The 22440-nt window shown below is 41.1% G+C and overlaps 1 protein-coding gene across 3 annotated transcripts; it reads left to right on the top strand.

Annotated features, from left to right (window-relative positions):
* Positions 1-334: 334 nt before the first annotated feature.
* On the top strand, positions 335-21246 carry LOC307042624 (uncharacterized protein). Of its 3 annotated transcripts, none has more exons than XM_079686614.1 (4): positions 335-372; positions 551-602; positions 1397-1433; positions 8341-9152. In XM_079686614.1, exons 1-4 carry the CDS (start codon positions 369-371, stop codon positions 9037-9039), a joined length of 792 nt encoding a protein of 263 aa, XP_079542740.1. In that variant the 5' UTR covers positions 335-368; the 3' UTR covers positions 9040-9152. The 3 variants fall into 3 exon arrangements, with proteins under 3 accessions (XP_079542740.1, XP_079542742.1, XP_079542741.1); XM_079686616.1 differs by lacking the exon at positions 8341-9152 and adding an exon at positions 20965-21246 and having other exon boundaries at positions 337-372; positions 1400-1433; XM_079686615.1 differs by lacking the exon at positions 8341-9152 and adding an exon at positions 20965-21246 and having other exon boundaries at positions 343-372.
* The last annotated feature ends 1194 nt before the right edge of the window (positions 21247-22440 follow it).

The following is a 22440-nucleotide window of genomic DNA, read 5'->3' as shown; positions in this document are numbered from 1 at the left end:
CTTCTCCTACCGGTCCGGCGACTGGCTCTTTTGATAGAGGTTCTTAAGAGGATTTGATTGGGAGAAACCATTCACAGGTACACTTAATAAATACATGTCATTATTATTATTATTATTATTATTATTGTTATAAAGAAGATCCACAATATCATTTACATAGTATTATTAGTTATACATAGCCATCTGTTAATTGAACACAAGAACAACATTATAACTGTCCACAATAAATATAACTACATTCCCAACTAAGACAAAAACCCCTATGCGTATCTCGCCACTTGGTTCGTCCCGGAACCTTCTTTGTCAGTGCTTTTTCCTCCCGAGGACCTTTTGGCCAACACACTGGAGCGGACACATGACGAGACAACATGGGTGAGTGATAGATGTAAACTTTTAGAGTGTCCACTTATACAATCAATGGCAACTTTAACGTCATGTTATATACACGCCGATACATATTATTTGCATACAATGATTACTCTCAACCGCTGTCAATCTTACACAATCATAAACACTTTCGGCGCTCTCGCTAACTCTCCTTTCTTTTCAGGTGAAGCCGAGGACCCGACCAGTGTCTGCCAGAGGACATTCCAATTAATACGGTTTAATCATTTCATAAATACTACCTCAATAATTAGTATAAAATATGTAAAAATATGCAATGTCAAACTGTACTGTGCAATCACGCTAATAAAGTGCAAACTGTTCACTACTAAAGTGCTGAGTGACATTATTTCTGTGCAAAAGGAAGTTGTTATATAAAGCGGAAACCCACATGTCCAAAGCCGTGTAATCGTTACATATACATTCACAGTATTTACTGTATATCTGTATCTTTCAATGTTAATTTACAATAAATATTGTTGTTTTTGAATTGTATTTCTTTATTTGATTGGCAGTCAGTTGCTGATTACATGCAGACGTTGATAAAACTACAGGCTAATTCAATATATATATCACTAATTCATAAAGCAAGTTAGACATTTTGAAGTTCCGGACCTTTGCACCGGGGAATTTTCTCTAACTGGACCTCGTTGAATTGTAGTTAACCCTGCACTAGAGAATCTAAAGAATACACAATATGCAGAAAATACTGTATACATGGAGTACATTAAACAGTCTCACTAGCTAATGTTTGCTTTCTGTGTTAACTTAGTGATAGTTAATAACACAGATGGCGTTATAACTGTGGTTCAAACAACCATTAATGTCACTTTCTATGTGAATAAAGTCATTCTAATGAAATAAAAGTGAACAAACTGAGCAGTAAATTAGAATGTAAGTTGCTACACAGATTATGAAGAATTATATCTAAATATTTGAATTATATTAATAATAATTTAATAATAATAACTTTGTAACGTTAATAACTATCTGACCTTTCTATCATTTTCAGCAGCATGGAGGAGTACAAGGAGACCCCTGGAGCTCAGGTCAGTGTGCACTTCATCACAATATATTCCTAATTCCAGTGTTTCCGCCAGGCGGGCGTCTTGCCGTCATTTGAGGCCCTTATTCAGCTCGGAACGCCCTGAACTCGAGTGGAGGGCGTCCAAAATAGTTTTTATCGCTTGAAATGACGAAAAGGACATCCCTCTGTTGGAGGGGCAAAGGAGTCTGGTGGGATTCTTTTCGCCGCCAGCAAAGCGTGTTTCTGTGACGGAAAGTGTACTGCCGGCGACCCTTGACGGGGGGTACTAGTGGAGCACGCGGGTGAACTGGCGAAACTGAGGCTCTGATAAACTGTGGTAACATGAAGAGCCGTTTGGGAGCCGAAAGAGCCGGCTCTTCTTAGTGAGCCGAGCCAAATGATCCGACTCACTAAAAAGAGCCGGAATTCCCATCACTAATGCGTAAAGATATAGTATCTATAAGGGACGGCTCAATTCAAAATTCAAGTCCAGGGTTTCCCACACATAGACTTTACTTGGGCCACCCATATACAATATGAATACACAATATGGTTAGATATAGGTTAGGACGTTGTTGTATACGATACGATAATACTTTAATTGTCAGATCAAGTCTGAAATGTGACTTGCATCACAGCAGCTCCATGTGTAACATCAACATAGACAAATAAGACAAACCCAATACATGAAAAACAAACAACAAACATGTAACATAACAGCAGGATCAGTGAGAGCTGCTCAAAGAGCCTTCAGCGTGCATCTGATCTGGATTCAGCTCTGTGTTTACTGAGAGGATTGACTCTTTTTTTCTGTTCCCACGGTCATGGCCTTTCTCCATGGAGATCTTTTCTTGCCAGTCACTTCCTTTACCTTAGTTGGAGCAATGGCATCTATATATATTTTTATTTTTGAATTAAAATGATCTACTAGCTCATTTACTGAGATGTTAGCTGGGGCAAGTGTGGAAGAAACATTCAGAGTAAACATTTCCCTAGTGTTTTCAGTTAAATATCGCTTTGTGGTTACCTCTTTTTGAACATGTGTGTGAACAGAAATAGAGCTCTCAAAGAAATGGTCAGAGAGTGCAACATCAGTCACCACAACCTCAGAGATATTTAGACCCTTTGAGATCATTAAGTCCAGAGAGTGCCCCTTATTGTGCGTGGGCTCGTCACATGCTGAGTCAGTCCATAGTTATCAAGAAACCAAAACAGTTCTTTAGCCCCTCTGTCCTGGGGGTTGTCAACATAGATGTTAAAATCACCAACATTGACTAGACGGTCAAAGTCAATACACACTACAGACAGCAGTTCAGTAAAGTCATCAAAAGAAGTTCAAAGAAGCTAGTAAAGAGCACAGCTGAACTCCCGCAGCCCTGGGGGGCCCCTAGATTGGTTGTGATGGCAGATGACAGGGTTTTGTTAACCTTCACAAGTTGCTCTCTACTGGTGAGGAAAGCGGCATACCAGTAAATCAGGTATGGATTTACTTCCATTTTGGCCATTTTTGACACCAAGATGTCTGCTTGTATTGTGTTGAATGCTGCTGAGAATTCTAGGAAGAGGGCTCTTGCATAGGTGTGACGTTTATCTAAATGTTTAGTAATGATATGTAGCAACAGTACCACCCCCTTGCTTATCGGCAAATTGGTATGGATCAAGTATGTCTTGTCCGTCACAATAGGTTTAGCTGAAGAGGTCATTCCTGTCATGGTTCTCATGGTGTCCCACACTTTTTGGGGTCTTTGGCTTTAAAAGCATTTCCCAAAAGCTCTCCATGCGCCAGTTTTGATTCCCTCAATTTGACTTTCAGTTCTCTCTTTCTCTGTCTAAGTCTTTCTCTGTCTAAGTCTCCATAGTCTTTGTTTTTGAAAGATATTTTCCTGGTTTTTATAACTTTTTGTTAATGTCCTTAGTCACATATGATTTATTACTTGGATAGATTTGTATTTCTTTAGTGGGAACAGAGACGTTAATATCGTCTTTGGTAACAGTAGTTATTTCATCTAGTGAACCTTCCTGAAAAATGTCCCAATCTGTCCAATCAAAACAGGCTTTCAACTGTTCCCTACTTTCATTTGTCCATGTCCTTATTACTTTCTTTTCTGGTTGACTTCCCTTCAGTTTGGTCTTATACACTGGTATCATATTCACAACATTATGATCAGAGTTCAGTATTGGTGGTCTGTATGTAGACACATAGGCTCCTTTATCATTAACAAAGCATTTGTCCAGGATATTGTCTTTCCTGCTGTGATCCCTAACATACTGCTGGAACCCAGGTAACACAGTCTCCAGGCGACATTGCTTCATGTCCTAGAGCACTATTGCCGGTGCATCGGGGTGGCTGAGTTGCAGCTCGTGAACACAGTCAGCGATGGAGCCGGCCGCCAGTGACGCTCTGCCGCTGGGAGGCACGTAAACAACAAACAGTAAAATACACCCAAATTCTCTAGGCCAGTGGTTCTCAACCTTTTTACACCAAGTACCACCTGAGAAAATAGTTGGTTCTCCAATACCACCATATGACCAATGTTAAAATACAGTCTATGCACAGTTCATGCAGGACTCGGAGGCACATGTATTCATAATAACATTATTTCTTGTCAGCCACAGCTACAGTGTGGCAAAAAAGTATTTAGTCAGCCACCAATTGTGCAAGTTCTTTCACTTAAAAAGACGAGGCCTGTAATTTTCATCCTAGGTATACCTCAACTATGAGAGACAAAATGAGAAAAAAAATCCAGAAAATCACATTGTCTAATTTTTAAAGAATTTATTTGCAAATTATGGTGGAAAATAATTATTTGGTCACCTACAAACAAACAAGATTTCTGGCTCTCACAGACCTGTAACTTCTTCTTTAAGAGCCTCCTCTGTCCTCCACTTGTTAACTGTATTAATGGCACCTGTTTGAACTCGTTATCGGTATAAAAGACAGCTGTCCACAACCTCAAACAGTCACACTCCAAACTCCACTATGGCCAAGACCAAAGAGCTGTCAAAGGACACCAGAAACTAAATTGTAGACCTGCACCAGGCTGAGAAGACTGAATCTGCAATAGGTAAGCAGCTTGGTGTGAAGAAATCAACTGTGGGAGCAATTATTAGAAAATGGAAGACATACAAGACCACTGATACTCTCCCTCGATCTGGGGCTCCACGCTAGATATTTCCTGGTGTTTCTTAGCGGCTCCTGAGGGACGTCATCCAATAACGAAGAGCACAGATGGCTTGCTGTATTCGTAGGAGGCCGATCGCATTGTAGCTCTAGCATAGCCTCGCGGCTGTAGCAGCGTAGAGGCCGGGGCTCCTCGCCATACCTGTTTGTGCTGTCACTCGGGTGTGTCTTGGAAAGTTGTATGGCCAGACATGGTCTGCAGAAGGCAAATGTAATCCACAGGATCAAAAGCATGGTCTCTCAAAATGACGTTTCATAAAGACACGACAAAGTTTAGACAATAATTAGACCAAAAAAACTAAAACACAAGACGAACGGAGCATACTGAGACTCGCGGTGTCAGGATGCCGTCTCCCTCTGTCTCCTGTATACCAGAGGTGGGAGTAAGTCATACATGTGCATGTCCCAAGTTACTGGGGTGAGAGTCAAGCAAGTCAAGTCCTACGAAATCCTGATGAATAAACCCAGTTTCCACATTTAAATCAGTTAAAAGACAGTGGTTATGAAAACTAGTTTTATTTTCCGCATTTGACAACAATGGAGAGTGGGGCTCTGAAATCATAAAACAGGTAAAAGGGGGAATAATTGTGTGTGTGTGTGTGTGTGTGTGTGTGTGTGTGTGTTTAAAATGTAGCAGCCTGCGGTCGCTCTTTAGCTGTGCTAATGAAGGTAAACACAGTGAAGTAAACAGTAAAAGGCACTGCTCTTTGCAGCTGGTGCTGCTCTTCTCAGATTCTGCTGAGTTACACGTTACTGCCTCCTGGTGCTGCAGAGATTTCATGAAGTGAAGGAGATTTTCCTGCTATAAAACAGCTGTGGGCAGCAGATACTGTGAGATTCACAGACATGAATACATAGGTCAAGGCAGACTGGTTCACAGACTCTCCTGTTTTGCCGATCCGGTGCTTGAACAAATAACCCCCTAAGCACCCCCAAGAAATGTATGAAAATTATTATTATTATTTTTATTAAATTAAATCAGGAAAATTATTGATTACATCAATGCAAATGTGAAACAAACAAATGTTTAACCAAAAAATAAAGCCAACACCGGTGATATGATTAGGCCAATGGCCAGCACCCATTAGATTTTTGACCTACCCATAGGCTAAATTACTTTGTGACACTTGAGTGACTTCCTGTTAGCTGGAGCCCCAAATTATTTTCTAACAGCAAAGTGACAAATGGATCGTTTTTTAGTCCTTAAACGTCCACGTGTGGACACTCAATCAAAACCAACTGAAAGCGAGAGGTATTGTGCACATAATAGGCCTCGTGAGTACAAGTAGCTTACTTCTGGGTCTCTGTGTTTCATTCAAGCTCTGCTCTGTGTGTGTGTGGCACGAGCAATTTTGTGTGCGTGCGCAAGCGAGAGAGAGAGAGAGCTCGCGCACCGGTGGGTATCTACCGGAGATCGTTGTGGTTAGCATCTGGTGCTAGCTAGCCAAGCTAACGGATATAAGGAGCTTTTTCAACAACAAGGTGGAGGGAGAACTCTCTAGCCTCAGCTCAGGTGAAGTAAAGGACTCTGTGTTTAGATAGTTAACTTTAGTCTAGTTATCTCAGTGGGTCTCAAACGGATTGTTTTAAAAGGGGAGTGATTTGTAAAATATCTATAAAGAAAAATAAAATCTGTTTACAGTACTGTTTCATATGTATGTTGAGAGATGTATCCATAGATCTCTTCATTTTGCTCTCAAAGTGCACCAGATTGATGCTTTTAACTTCAATATTTAAAAAAAAATCACTTGCTCCCCCAGACCCCACTAGAGGAGGTGAGGACCCTCCTAGAGGAGGTGAGGTCCACTCCCCACTTGTAAAAATAGCACTTTACCCCTGCTTACACCTATATGCCGTGAGTTGATTACAGAGCCTTCATTGTAACAGTCGCGGGTACACTGTGTGTGCGTGTGGGGAGTGTTGCAGTAGAACATTCAACTGTAGCGCTGGTTTATTAATGGGAAACCCTTAATGTTTGAGCACCCTCTATGAAATGTCAAGCTACCCCACAGCACCCCCTAGAGAAAATCTCTGGCGTCGCCACTGCATGTGACTGTGGTTAGAATGTTGCTGTATTACTGTATCAAATATAATAAACCCAAACAGTTGATAAGTAGTATTTTGTTAACACAAGGCTTATATTAAAGAGCAACTTGCAGGTTAGAGACACCAGTGAATAAATGTGTAGGAAAATGATGAATACACTAGATTTTCCCCAAAATATACAGAAATATACACTACAGTGACATCTGGAGTCATTTTAGTAAGACATTTTCACTTCCGCATAAAAAAAGCCTCCGCACGTGACCTCCCGCGTGTGACTTAACATAGGGGAAACAAGGGGGAGAGCGGCCGGTCTAACGTATGAATAAACATGGATCACAATGCTAGTTTTGACACAGAAGAGGTTGAAAATATATATTCGAATGCATATGATTATAATTATGAGCCTGCTAGGCGTCCAAGAGACCAGGAGCAGCCAAGGATTAGAAAAGATAACGGCCATCGGAGAGAAATGGAGCTTTGGTGTGTGGAGAACCAGTGGAGAACAGAGCAGCTGTCTTGGTGAGTGACCGGCGTTAGCATGTTAGCTAACGTCAGTCACATCACAACATTGTAAAGTTAGCAATAATATATCAGGCTATAACTAAAGAAGTATTGATAATATAGTAACGTTACTGGCAGGACTGTTGATACTGATCTATAACAGAAACTAATGCGCAAGTATCAGCCGTATCTCGCGTTACCTAATGCAACTCCACACTACGGTGCTGACCGGAGGGGAGACGCGAGATACGGCTGATACTTGATGATCTGGCGGAGAAAGGTTGTGGAGCCTCCGTTGATATGCCGTTGTAAATGGCTTGATGGAAAGCAGGTGTGTAGTTGGGGAGGGTACACAGCTGATTGCAGCAGGTGAGTGGAGGTTGAGCCGGGAGCCAGGAGTGACAGCCACCACGCCCACACAAACAACACAGACAGGGGGAAACAAACAAACACAAAAGGAGACGGCTGGAGCAGTAAAGCCACCACAGCGTTACCTAATGCAACTATACACTACGTCTTACGGTGCCGTGTACCGGAGGGGAGAGAGAGCAGCGAAGTGGGGAGAGAGAGAGCAGCGAAGGGGGGGAGAGAGATGTAATACGGTTTCTTGATAAAGCTGTGGAGACGGAGTATGTGCTGCAGGGAGGTGGATGCACAACGCACCCAGGAACGAACGCTAGCTCCGGTCCTTTTCCCGTGAGGGAAACTGTGGACTCGATGCTCTGACAGGCTTTAGTTTGTGCAACCTGCACAAACACAAGCTCACTAGGATTACAAATGGTGAAATGCAATGTAAAATTACCGAAAAAATACCAGCTCACTAAATTTTTTTTTTTTAACTACTAACTAAAATTAAAACTACAAACTACTACCGCGGATTGGGCAGAGAACGAGTCCGAGAAAGTTAACTCCCCCATGTGACGTAATATGACGCGTTTGACGTATGACGTTAAAAAAAAGCAGTTTTTAGTAGCAGAGCTCAAAACGGCTCCTTTTCCTCTGAATTCCTGCCCTTATGTCTTGTAAAACCTATCAAATCCTGCATTAACATTTTTAATTGTAATTTTCAGGCAAGGTTAAGCATAAATGTAGTATAAAAAAAAACCTGCAAGTCGCTCTTTAAGTGAGTTTTTATTGTGTTCACTTGTGTATTCATGCTTTTTAGATTGACTTTCTCTCTTTCTCTGTCCGTCTGTTCTAGAAACCGAAAGAAAGAGAGAGACGTCACAGCTGTCAGCAATGTGACAAATCCTTTTCAACATCTGTACATTTAAAGCGCCACCTGCGTATTCACACAGGAGCAAAACCGTACAGCTGTGAACAGTGTGGGACAACTTTCACTAGATCAGATGCTCTCAAAATACATCAACGTATTCACACGGGAGAAAAACCGTACAGCTGTGAAGAGTGTGGGACAACTTTCACTACATCAAGTAATCTCAAAACACATCAACGTATTCACACGGGAGAAAAACCGTACAGCTGTGAAGAGTGTGGGACAACTCTCACTACATCAAGTTATCTCAAAATACATCAACGTATTCACATGGGAGAAAAGCCGTACAGCTGTGAAGAGTGTGGGACAACTTTCACTACATCAAGTAATCTCAAAACACATCAACGTATTCACACGGGAGAAAAACCGTACTGGTGTGAAGAGTGTGGGAAAACTTTCACTAGATCAGATGCTCTCAAAATACATCACCATATTCATACAGGAGAAAAACCGTACTGGTGTGAAGAGTGTGGGAAAACGTTCACTACATCAAGTGATCTCAAAAAACATGAACGTATTCATACTGGAGAAAAACCGTACAGCTGTGAAGAGTGTGGGAAAACGTTCACTCGATCAGATGCTCTCAAAAAACATTTTCGTGTTCACACAGGAGAAAAACCATAGCGGTTTTAAGAGTGTGGGAAAACTATGAGAGCCAGGCTAGCTGTTTCCCCCTCCTGATGTCCTGAGAGCTGTAGTTGTATAGTCTCATTGAAATAAAGCTTATTTCATTCAAATGTGTCTTTTCTTCAGTGAGATATCTTTATGGATTTCCTTATGACTTGAGAGTCTGATTTTAGAAGTGGTTTAATATTTCTGAGTCCGACTCAAGCAACTTCAAGAGCAACTTACAGGTTAAAGACACCTGTGAATAAATGTGTAGGAAAATGATGAATATACTAGATTTTCAAAAAAATATGCAGAAATATACATGACGGTGACATCTGGCGTCGTTTTTGTAAGAAATGTTCACTTCCGCATAAAAAAGCCTCGTGACCTCCCGCGTGTGACGTAACATGAGGGAAACAAGGGGGAGAGCGGCCGGTGTAACGTATTAATAAACATGGATCCCAATGCTAGTTTCGACACAGAAGACACAGAAGAAGTTGAACATGAATATTCGAATGCATATGACGGACCACAACCTTATAATTATGAGCCTGCTAGGCGTCCAAGAGACCAGGAGCAGCCAAGGATTAGAAGAAATAACGGCCATCGGAGAGAAATTGAGCTGTGGTGTGAGGAGAACTAGTGGAGAACTGGGCAGCTATGTTGGTGAGTGACCGGCGTTAGCTACAGAATGTTAGCTAACGTCACAACATTGCGAAGTTAGCTATCATATATCAGGCTATAACTAAAGTAGCATTGATAATATAGTAACGTTACTGGCAGAACTGTTGATATTGATCCATAACAGAAACTAATGCGCAAGTATCAGCCATATCTGGCGTTACCTAATGCAACTCCACACTACAGTGCTGTGTACCGGAGGGGAGACGCGAGATACGGCTGATACTTGACGATCTGGCGGAGAAAGGTTGTGGAGCCTCCGTTGATATGCTGTTCTAATGGCTTGATGGAAAGCAGGTGTGTAGTCGGGGAGGGTGCACAGCTGATTGCAGCAGGTGAGTGGAGGTTGAGCCGGGAGCCAGGAGTGACAGCCACCACGCACACACAAACAACACAGACAGGGGGAAACAAAGGAGACGGCTGGAGCAGTACAGCCACCACAGCGTTACCTAATGCAACTCCACACTACGTCTTACGGTGCCGTGTACCGGAGGGGGGAGAGAGAGAGAGAGAGAGCAGCGAAGGGGGGGGGGGGGGGGGGGGGGAGAGAGATGTAATACGGTTTCCTGATAAAGCTGAGGAGAGTATGTGCTGCATGGAGGTGGATGCACAACGCACCCAGGAAAGAACGCTAGCTCCGGTCCTTTTCCCGTGAGGGAAACTGTGGACTCGATGTCCTGACAGGCTGGTATTTGTGCAACCTGCACAAACACAATACTGCACCATGATTACAAATGGTGAAATACAATGTAAAACTACAGAAAAATACCAGCTCACTAAAACACAACCGCTCAACTCAACGCAACTACTAACTATACCCGCGGTCAGAGAGCGGAGATGTGTCCCCTGTGTGATGTAATATGACGCGTTTGACGTATGACCTTAAAAAAAAGCCGTTTTTAAGAGCAGAGCTCAAAATTGCTCCTTTCCCTCTGAATTCCTGCCCTTATGTCTCGTAAAACATATCAAATCCTGCATTCACTTTTTTAATTGTAATTTTCAAGCAAGTTTAAGCATAAATGTAGAAAAAAAAAAAAGACCTGCAAGATGCTCTTTAAATGTTTGCTTTTGGGCAAAGTCATCTGAACATTGTGTACTGTGCAACTAATGTGGCACTCTACCTTTGTCCCTATATTTAGATAAACAAATTAATCCCCATTATTGCATTTAATAATTCATATTTCACGACTCACTGTTACTGTAGCACTGACCACTTTATTGTATAAAGTGCATTCAATTGAAAACACCATAGTTTTACAGTTAAATGATATACATAAAAGTATTTACATAACAAATTGATAATTAACGCCTACAATATCAGAGAAATTAGAATGTAACAATTGCACTGATGGCTCTGTGTTTTTTGTCCCCAATATTATATTTTAGTTTGCACTGCCTCCACGGCTATGGTTATGGCATGATAAGAACTGCTCTGTATTCCTAAAGTTTGAACTTTCTGGCATAATATTTAATTGATTCAGTATAATTGAAGTGGATACAAATCAGATGCATGAAACATTACATTACATTACATTGCATTTAGCTGACGTTTTTATCCAAAGCGACTTATAAGTGCGTTCGACCAACAAAATACAAACTTGAAGAAAACAGAATCATATAAGTACATCAGGTTTCAAAGAGCTAAAACATTTCAAGTGCTACTCAACTGGCTTTAGATAAGCCAGTCCTTTATTAGTATATAAGTGCTTTCTTAATAGTTCTATCGCTCAAAGTGGAGTCGAAAGAGATGAGTTTTCAGTCTGCGCCGGAAGATGTGTAAGCTTTCTGCTGTCCTGATTTCAATGCGGAGCTCATTCCACACATTCACTTTTGTAGATCCCAGTATTTATTCGTCATCAGCAGGTATGAATCAAATGTTAGGGTATCAATGACTTTTTGTAAACTAACATTTGTTGTTATGCAAGTTAACAACAACAAAAACAACGAGATCTCACTCCACTGCAGAAGAAGAACAGGAATGATCTATTGAAGCTATTGAACCCAGTTGGATTTTTTAGGACTTTTTCTGAGCAACCATTCACCTTCATTGATTCAGTATAAAGGATGGCAACAGCAAGAACATAAACACAGTTAAAAAAGCTCAAGTGGATACAAATCAGATGTACAATTATGTACAGGGAGGCTGTGGCGCAGTGCGTTGGTGTTGGGATCAGGGGAGCACAGGTTCAAACCCCACTGCAGTCAGCATGTCGTTATGTCCCTGGGCAAGACACTTCACCCCACAGTATTGAGTAAGTCGCTTTGGAAAAAAAGCGTCTAACATGTAATGTACAAAAAAGTATTTACACTTTTTACATTAATGACATAATATATATGAATGAAAACTATTTACAATATACATCAAATATAAAAGTCGACATGAAAAAAAACTTCAACCCAAATTGCCAACAAGTCCTCCAACTCATACGACCAAATATGCCGATTGTTCAGGCCCTTATTACGACCAAATATGTCGTTTGTTGAAGCGCTTAATACGTCCTATAATTACTTTTTAAAGTTTTCGACCTCTAGTGCTCCCCTTGAATGCAAACGTTACAGATGGTGGTTTATTCACAAATAACCCTCTCTGTAAAATCCTAAATTGTAGGATAGTTTGGCCATTAAAACGCTTTTTGATTAGATTTCTAGCGAGAAGTGTAGTCGATATGTAGGATCTATAGTTTGATATATATTACGAAGATGATTTGAGGTATGCGGCAGCCTCCATGTAAAGTTACGGGTTGAAAACAGTATTTCCGGTCTCAACGTTTTCATAATAAAACCAATGATCAAATGATTTAACAGTGATATCTGCACAGGGTTGGGTTGTAACGGAATACATGTAACGGCGTTACGTAATCAGAATACACAAATCAAATAACTGTATTCAGCTCGCGTTACATTTGAAAAACGAGTAGGCCTAATCTGATTACAGTTACTTTCGTAAACCTGAAGTGAATACATTTTGGATTACTTATTAGGGCCCGAGCACGGAGCGCTAGGACCCAACGGCGTCCTAGCGAAGTGCGAGGAACCTATTGTTATTGGAGGAATTCTTCTTATTTTTCTGCTGGCGTTTCCTGTTTTTGAGGTCTTTAGGATGCTTCAAAAGTTGTATAATTTTGCACGGATTCCAGAATCGGTGAAAACTACAATATTCTCGACTCAATTTGTTCAAATTGTCCAGCAAGCTCTCTAGCGCCACCTATGGCCATTTCCATTTTTGGAAAGATGTACAAAGTCGCACCGTAACTCCGAATGACCTGACACTTTGCATACTTATTCGGGTGGACCTGCTCTACATATAATATCCTTGAACCCCAAAGCTCCGCCTACTTTTTTTAATGAGCATAATTTCAAAAACAGTTAAATATTCACTTAAATTTCAAATTTTAGTTTTTCAACACCAAACTCAGTATACAGCATCGCTGGGGGGTCAGACACATTATCATAGGAAATCAGCATGTTCAGTCGATAAATGTGGCCGTCATTACTCTAAACGTGTTTGCAAAAGGGCGGGGCTTGGATAGAAATACTCATAACTCATCAACAATGTACCAAAAAAACACACATTTTGGTGGTAAGGTTCAGTATGTTTGGGGAATAGGCACAAAAAGTAATTTTCATTTTGGACTATAGGGGGCGCCAAAAACATCCATCCATCTTCTCCCGCTTATCCGTGGTCGGGTCGCGGAGGTAGCAGTTACCCCTTGGTCTCTTCCCAGCTGGACGTGCCTGGAACACCTCCCTAGAGAGGCGCCCAGGTGGCATCCTAACTAGGTGCCCGAACCTCCACAACTGGCTCCTTTCGACGCGAAGGAGGAGCGGTTCAACTCCGAGTCCCTCCCGGATGACCAAACTTCTCACCTTATCCCTAAGGGAGACACCAGCCACCCTGCGGAGAAAACCCATCTCGCCCGCTTGTACCCGCAATCTCGTTCTTTCGGTCATGACCCATCCTTCATGACCATAGGTGAGGGTAGGAACGAAAATGGCCCGGTAGAAAGAGAGCTTTGCCTTCTGGCTCAGCTCCCTTTTCATCACAACGGTGCGGTAAAGCGACTGCAGTACCGCTCCCGCTGCTCCGATTCTCCGACCCATCTCACGCTCCATTGTTCGCCAAAAACATGACAAATGTATAACTTAAGAACTGATGGATGACATTTATTTATTTTTTGACATACTCTGGGGATGAGTATGAACTTATATTTAAAGTGTCACAACGAATGACAAATGTGGGCGTGGCCTGTACTTTTTTGCTAAAATGTGCTTCGGAACGCAAAACTTGGGAGACACGTCAAAGCCCACGACCTTTTCGAGAATGTAAAAAAAAAAGTAATTTTTCAAAAAAACTGCTCACTAGCACCCCCTATTGTGTGGTAGTCACATATAGTTTCTCAGAACTTCACGAATTGTGGCACAGACATTCCTCATGGAGGTGCAATCATATTCGTAAATAGCTTCCATTAATCCCGCCCCCCAGGAAGTAGGCCATTTCGAAAAATGTGTGTTTTTCATGCATTTTAAGCACATTCTTGCGAACTCCTCCTAGGGAAATGATCGGAAAAATTCCAATCCAGGACACGTTCAGCCCCTATCCAATATGATGCTAAATTGAGAAGAACATTTTTGATAGCTCAATCCTGGAGGTCGTAAGCTAACAGTGAATACACCATTTTTGACGATTTACATGTCGCGAATTACTCCAAACTACTCGGATATAGTTATTCCGATATTCACGAAACGCTCTATACATATTGCTATTATGATTGTACACATATTTCAAATTGACTTCCATTAGCCCCGCCCCCCAGGAAGTCGACCATTTTGAACAATTTGCGTTTTTCATGCATTTTCAGCACATTATTGCAAACTCCTCCTAGGGGAATGATCGGAAAAATTCCAATGAAGGACAAGTTCAGCCCCTATCCAATATGATACCTAATTGCAGAGCACATTTTTGAAAAATCACTCGTGGAGGTCGTAAGCCAACAGCGAATACACAATTTTTGACGATTTACAGGGCGCAAATTGCTCCAAACTGCTCGCATATAGTTTTTCCGATATTTACGAAACGATGTATACACATTACTATTATGATTGCACACATATTTCAAATTGCCTTCCATTAGCCCCGCCCCCCAGAAAGTCGGCCATTTAGAAAAATGTGTGTTTTTCATGCATTTTAAGCATATTCCTGCCAACTCCTCCTAGGGAAATGATCGGAAAAATTCCAGTCCAGCACAAGTTCAGCCCCCATCCAATATGATGCTAAATTGCGAAGACATTTTTTGATAGCTCAATCGTGGAGGTCGTAAGTTAACAGCGAATACACCATTTTTGACGATTTACATGCCACAAATTACTCCAAAGTACTCGCATAAAGGTTTTCCAATATTCACGAGACGCGGTATACACATTGCTCTTATGAATCTGGAAATATTTAAAAGCCCCGCCCCCCAAAAACTTGGCAATTTTCTAATATGTGCGTTTTTCATGCATCTTAAGCACATTTTTGCATATTCCTAGGGAAATGTTTGTAAAAATTCCAATCCAGGACAAGTTAAGCGCATATCCAATGTCATGCTACATTGAGAAGGAACAGTCCTTCGCTCCAACGGGGAGCTCTTAGGCTAACGGAGAATATACCATTTTTGACCATTTATATGTCAGATAACCTACTGACACCTGCTTGTCTGCCTGCCACATCAACTGACACACATACACACACACACACACACACACACACACACACACACACACAGTCCAACAACGCCCTTTGCTGGCGGCATATTCATTACAACAGACACCTATACACTCCCTAACCCTAACCCTACTCTTTATTTGTAGATATCTCCGAAAGCATACAAATAAACTGTGAAATGTAGGCCTGTCACATATATTATTGAGCGATATATATTATACACACTGTTCTGCTTTCTGCACTGACCTCAGCAGCTGTTCTCACTGTAAACATCGCCTCACAATGAAGCAGTTGTATTAAAAAAGAAATAGCCTAACATCCAGGGGAGATGTAATTAGCTAGTAAACAAACGGTAAAGGGCAGAAAGTCTGATGCACATTTGATCATCTCAAATAACTTATAATCACAACGGGAACATTTTGCAGAGCTGTGCTTCGTTGACATAAGTCCAGCCATGCGTCACGCCTAGTGCTGCGTACCGGTACGCCGAACCGGTACTGGACTTGTAAAAAGTTTTGGTTCAAGTCCGGTTAAAACCGGAACGTCGGGAACCGGTACTTACGTATATTCTCCTTTTTGTTCTAAACCATCTAAAACCTTCCATAGATCGAGAAATTTGCGCTGAGAAAAGACGAAAAACATTGTTTTGGCTTCTGATATGGCGGCCATTACTGAGCTCACGAAGTCTCGCAAAATATCGCAACTGCTCGCGAGATCTGTGTGACGTCAAGGGAAGCTGGACACTGACAGCGTGGGATGCTGGTTGCCATATTTGGTAGTGTAGCTAAGCTAACTCCTTTGTATGTATGGTGATATAGTGTCTGCCGAAAGAGCAACACTTCACCCAGACAATGTCAATATGCTGTTGTTCTTGAACAAGAACACATAGACTTGTACTCTTGCGTATTGAGTCTTGTATGTACATCACTATGTATGTAGTTGTGTTGTGTAGTTAGTAAGTAACACATGTAGAGTTCTAGAAAAGACATGGTGTAGACACAAGTTGGAAGGGGGCACAATAAACCTGACGAGTTTGAATTTGAGTTGATTATGAGTTTATTTTCAATTGATAATTAGCTCACAGTAAGTTCACTTTAGTTACTCACACCACTTGACACAAGTCCGGACTTATAAGTCCGGACTTGAACCTGAACCTCTTGACTTGAGTCCGGACCTGAACCTGAATGTGAGTCCAGGTACACAGCACTAGTCACGCCTCTTTTAAAGATCACTGTTGGCTGAAATCGACTCCGGAGAATACATCAGTGTACCCTTGGTTATAGCTCCTCCGGAGATTCCTCTCTCCTCTCTCCTCAAAATCAGTGTATCCTCGGTTACGGCTCCTCCAGACAGCCTCCTCGATAATCGATCCTCGACGAGCCTTTAGACAAAAAAATGTTCCTTCGAGACGGCGCGCCGACATCCGTCACAGCGCACCAAACCTATTACCGCCGCAGATGGACAAAAAAAGGGAGCGTTTTTTTTTAAAAGGGGCGGGTCCACTCAGTGAAACGATAACAACGAAACATGGAGGAACAGAAGTCTTTTTTATTTTTATTTTTAATGAACAAGGTAAATATTATATAATTGGTATCAGTAAAATGTATAATCTACAATAAAATATCGTTTAAAATTGTGTTACGATGTCTAAAGTTACTGATAAGTCACATGTTTCCTGCCTGGCCTTGCCCGTGTATCATTACCCTCTCTCTCTCGTCGTCTGGGCGCTAAGAGAGGAGCCCTCAACCAGTGCAGCAGCAGCCACTAGCAGCTTACTGTTGCTATCTTTAAACTATGCCGCCAAAACATAATTTCAGCCAATCAGCGTCGCCAAATCTGATGGTCACAGGGCGTCTACATCAGCGCCGGTGCAGTCTGTGAGTTGTTTGGACTCGTATCCAAGGAGACAAAACAGGAAGCTGTCATTTACTCTGGAAGCTATCATTAGCAGCTAATGAAAACTCAGTTTTTGACATAAAAATTGAATTATGGATTATCAATACTTTTTTCAAAATGACAGACACATTGGATTAACCTATGGATTAACCTTCAACAGCGCTTTTCTCGTTTTTGACCAGAATAAAGGCAAAAGGTGAGCCTATCTCCGTGTTTTGCTACCTAAAGCTACGTCATGTGATGTCTGTATTTGCTTCCCATGTCGCAAGTTCTGATCGCTCAGTGATGATACTTATATTTCTAGAATCTGTGGAATCTCAGCTTGTTAGCATAAGCTTGTTTGTGCATATCCAATAAGTATATCGATTGATTTATACCTAGAGTGCGTTAGCATTTTTTTGCTCAGGGCTCATTTAGACGCTTCTTGTGAGACTTGTGTTTTGTTTTGGTAAACATGGTCCATATCATCAGTTAGCTGAGTTTCTTCCGGTTAAATGAGCAGGACACATGAATAGTTTATTACATTTTAAGAAGCCCTGAGACACAGTTTCGGGAGAAAAAAAACGGGGGAAAAAAGCTTAAAACAGGTTAAATGGGAATTAAATCATTTAAAGTAATTTTGAGTGTTCCCAAAGCTCCGGTGTTCTACAGTTTGTGTGGGCCTACTGTACTGTTGCACAGTTTATGCTGTAGAAACTATGTCCAGGACAAGGTGTTTGGAAGTTTTGGAAGTTTTTTGAAGATTATGGAGGTATTGATCAGTCTTCTCATATTTTTAAGCCTCAATTTGTCCTTTCCCCCCTCTAACATCACCAGAAGTCCTAATTTAAGGGGGGTGCTATTGGATCGCCGGAGCTGTTAGATTAACATTAACATGCTTATTGTAGTTTCAAGTGCAATGCCTTGCGGCCTGTAGCACCATCCTCTTGATGGAGCATATGTGTGGGCTGGACCTGTATTTTACAGGAAAGGAGTGAGCAGAGGGTGGAGTTGTCGAGTTTTGTTCTGTTTTCTGTGACTATCTGCCTCACCCTCTCAGACTTTGAGTTGCACGCGCTACTAAAGAGACGTGTTACCATGGAAACCAAACAATGGTGTAGCTGTATTAAAGTCCGAGTAGAAACAGTCCTGAGTAAATCTGATTTTGTCAGAAATCGGGAGAAATATGACCCCGGGAGGAAACCGGGAGAGGGTAACGAAATCGGGAGTCTCCCGCGAAAATCGGGAGGGTTGACTAGTATGGCCACAGCCTCCCTGTACATAATTGTACATCTGATTTGTATCCACTTGAGCCTTTTTTACCTGTGTTTATGTTGTTGATGTTGCCATCCTTTATACTGAATCAATGAAGGTGAATGGTTGCTCAGAAAAAGTCCTAAAGAATCCAACTGGGTTCAATAGCTAGATCATTCCTGTTCTTCTTCTGCAGTGGAGTGAGATCTTGTTGTTGTTGACTTGCATAGCAACAAATGTTAGTTTACAAGAAGTCATTGATACCCTAACATTTGATTCATACCTGCTCAGGGGCGGACAAGCCATTGGGAATACCGGGAGTTTCCCCGGTGGGCCGGTGCTGTGTGTGGGCCGGAGGGCCAAAGATCCTCAATCCTAACGGTGTCAGTACCATATCTGCTCGGGGTACCATATCTGCTCGGGTGTATTTCCGTCGCATCCGTCATATCCGTTCTGCCCAATGACGTCACGCGTTGTGATTGGCTGTACGGTAATTTACCCAGGACACCGCCTACTCCAAATAAGGGCAAAGAGGCGGAGCCGAGGCAGGACATCCTGCACCGAGCTGAAAGTTCCAGTGCTAGCTGAAGCCAAGCTAAGCTAACATGCTCCTTATCTTTACACTGCCGTGGCATTTTACGTTTCTAAGGTAAGCGGACATGAAACTATTCAGCAAAGCTATAAATAATAATCTAAGTTATTCAGTTTTTAGCATAATACTTCAGAATCTTAAAATCCCTTAACGTTTGTATGAAATTGTGCTAAATTCAACACTGGAATCAAGCAAATATTAATATGTTTGCATGACAGTAGTTATTTATATTTTTATATCACTTAATTATACGTTTAATACATTTAAGTCAAGCTAAGGTACATGTGATGGTAGCTAGTTAGTGCTCTTATCTGTGAGGCCTCCCCTTCAAACAGCATAATAACCAGACTGTATCATTAAAATTAAGTACCAGTTCTAGATCCTTGACTTTAGACAAACAATTCAAAAGACAACATTTATTTAAAGACCAATCTTTATTTGAATGTGCCTCTTAACCTGATATATAAGTTATACAGTAATAGTATTGGCAATTTAAAAAAACTGAGCAACTCAACAGTCAACTTTATGTTTCTTATTGTCTAAAGCAGGGGTATTCAACTAAAACTCAACGAGGTCCAGTTAGAGAAAATGTCCCCATGTAAAGGTCCGGAATATCAAAATGTCTAACTTGCTTTAGGAATTAGTGTGATATATATTGAAATAGCCTGTAGCTTTATCAAGGGCTGCATGTAATCAACAGCTGACTGCCAATAAAATAAAGAAAGTACAATTCAAAAACAACTATTTATTGTCAATTAACATTGAACTATATAGATATACAGTAAATACTGTGGATATGTGTAATGTTCCTCTATGGCTGCATTGAAAAATAAAAGAACATAAATAAAATAGGTTTTGAAAATGTGTGCATCTCAAAAGTGCTTAATTTTAGATAAATAAAATAAAGTGTAGCAGCAGCTTGAGTTTCCCTTTTTCTTTGTTAACCGTTTCACATAATGACTTAACAGTTTCAGATGATTATAGAACAATATCAGTCTTTACACATCATAACAATTGAACAGTTTTAATGTTTCTCTTTCTTTCCCTCTTAGATTGCAGTCCCTCACTCACTTTTTTTAAATTCAGTGCGAGAATTGAGCTGGAGCTTGTCCTGCCAGGAGTTTAGATCTGGGCTGAAATGGTGTCAGGGCCATTCTCATACACACATGCAGGTGCTCATTGGTCAGCCCCGGTTAGCCTGCGCTGGAACAATATTTTGTTTTAACTGATCGTGGTGGACTGATCATATTGGGCTCTGAGACTGCTTATTTTTTGTGACCTCAGTTCTGACTTGAGAGGGAATGTTTGGTCAAACACTTTGTGTTTTGTCGAATAGTGGCATTTTGGCACTTTTAATGAGCGCCACAGTCTCTGAACAAATGAGACACACTGGTTCTGTGCTCCCAGTGGGCAGGATGAACATGACTGAGTCCACTCAGGGTTAAAAGCTCTGTTCTCACTTTCCACTTTCCTCTTCTTGGAGAGCGCCATGTGTAATTATTTGTCTCTCCCTGTCTGCCGCTAACACGCCTGTTTACTCTCCTCTCCGTCTTCTCTCCCTGTATCGCTAATTATTCTCTTTACTCACTTTCCTCGCCGCGCTCTCATCTCTTCTTCTGTGTTTCTCTCCCTGCATCGCTCTCTCGTCTCTTTCGCCCTCTGTCGGCGGCGGTTAAAATAGAATCACCCCGTCAAAATTGAAATCCCCTATTAATGTATTGATTATAGGTCCGGGTCCGTATAGGTTGCCGTCTGGGTCCGGACCGCGGTCCGCCTGTTGCCGACCCCTGGTCTAAAGCATTTATTATTTTCATTTTCCCTCTCTCATATTCAGTGCGGACGGATTGAGACAGCTTGGTGTCCAGAGAGCTGCAGAGACTTCAGGGAGAAACCTCCGTGTGATGGACGTCCTGTCTGTTTGTTTGGCCCGGAGAGGACTGAGGGTCTTTCCTCTGAGAGGAGGACCAGGCCTGATGGAGGAGCCCGTGCTGGGCAAAGCTGATACCAACTGCACAGGCCTAGTCTGTCACGTTATTTGACTAAATATGTTTACACCTTCTGTCCATGTTATTGAAAACATTTTTGGTTGACATTTCAATAAATTTTATTTGCACTCCTTTTGTCCATTATTCTTACTGAAAATAGATTACACATTCACATCTGACTGAAGGTTGGCCCTATCTATTTGTGACATTGCAAACTCTGCGGTACAAGGCACAAGTGATGTGAAGCTCATAAAGTGAGGCAAATAGAAATAATAAGCTGATGGAGTGTAGATGTGGAAATAGGTGCATTCGATCAGCTGACTGTTTTTACAATAAAAGTAGTTTCTTAGTGTACTGGTCTTAAAATCTTATAGCATCAGCTTTTAATTTTCCTCTTGGATGTTCTTCTTGACCCTCAGAGAAGGAGAACATGTCGTGTCTTTCAGGCATGTCCTTTCCTAACAAAAATTATAGGAAACAAAACATATTATTGCAGAACAAGTGTGTTATTTATGAAAGCGGTGTGTTTTTGTGTTAATGGGCTGTAGATATAATTATTTTGTAATTGTAATGTTTTTTTTTATTTCAACAGTGAGCTACAAAGACAATCAGATTATGAATGAACAGTATGAAGTTCAACAACATTGAAATATATGTTATTATCAAAATAATATTGAACTGTTATCAAAACGTAGTGCAACTGTAGAAGCTTGCTCTGTTGTCTCACTGAAAGAATAACTTTTACCACGTTTTTTACAGACAATATTGAGAGATAAATAGTAGCGGTTCTCACTATGTGTTAAATATCTTTGCCTTTAATAAATTAAATTAGAAAGCTGACAAAATCATATTGCTTGTTAACATCTAAATGTAACTTTTTGCACAGAAAGACCCCTCAACTTCACTGATGTGTAGGTGATCTAGTATTGTTTAATGGAATGTATATCAGTGTATTGAAGTCAATACTTCATTCATTTAAACCAATATCTTTCTTGATTCTTTGTACAGTATGAACAATAGAGTATTTGTACCTGTACTGAAGTTCACCGCTATGAGGAGTCCAGTTATGTCTCTCACTCTCTGGTCCAGCCTGTCTTCATCACCTGGACACCTTAAACAAACAGATATATATGTAAAGAACCATGTGTACAAACAATATAACTTATTCTCTTCTGTTGAACATGTTGGATTGTGTATTGTCCGAGTCAGGGTCCTTTTTATTTTACTGTAACTTTGGAAGTTGTGTTACCAATGCTTACTGTTTATTTGATACCCATTTGGTAATGCAATTAATAAAAACAACAAGATTTGGGTTCGTTCTTCAG

The sequence above is a fragment of the Notothenia rossii genome (genome assembly GCF_949606895.1).
Source record: "Notothenia rossii genome assembly, chromosome: 1".
Taxonomy (NCBI): domain Eukaryota; kingdom Metazoa; phylum Chordata; class Actinopteri; order Perciformes; family Nototheniidae; genus Notothenia; species Notothenia rossii.
The sequence above is the reverse complement of the archived record's forward strand: the minus strand, read 5'-3'. Positions and strand labels throughout refer to the sequence as shown.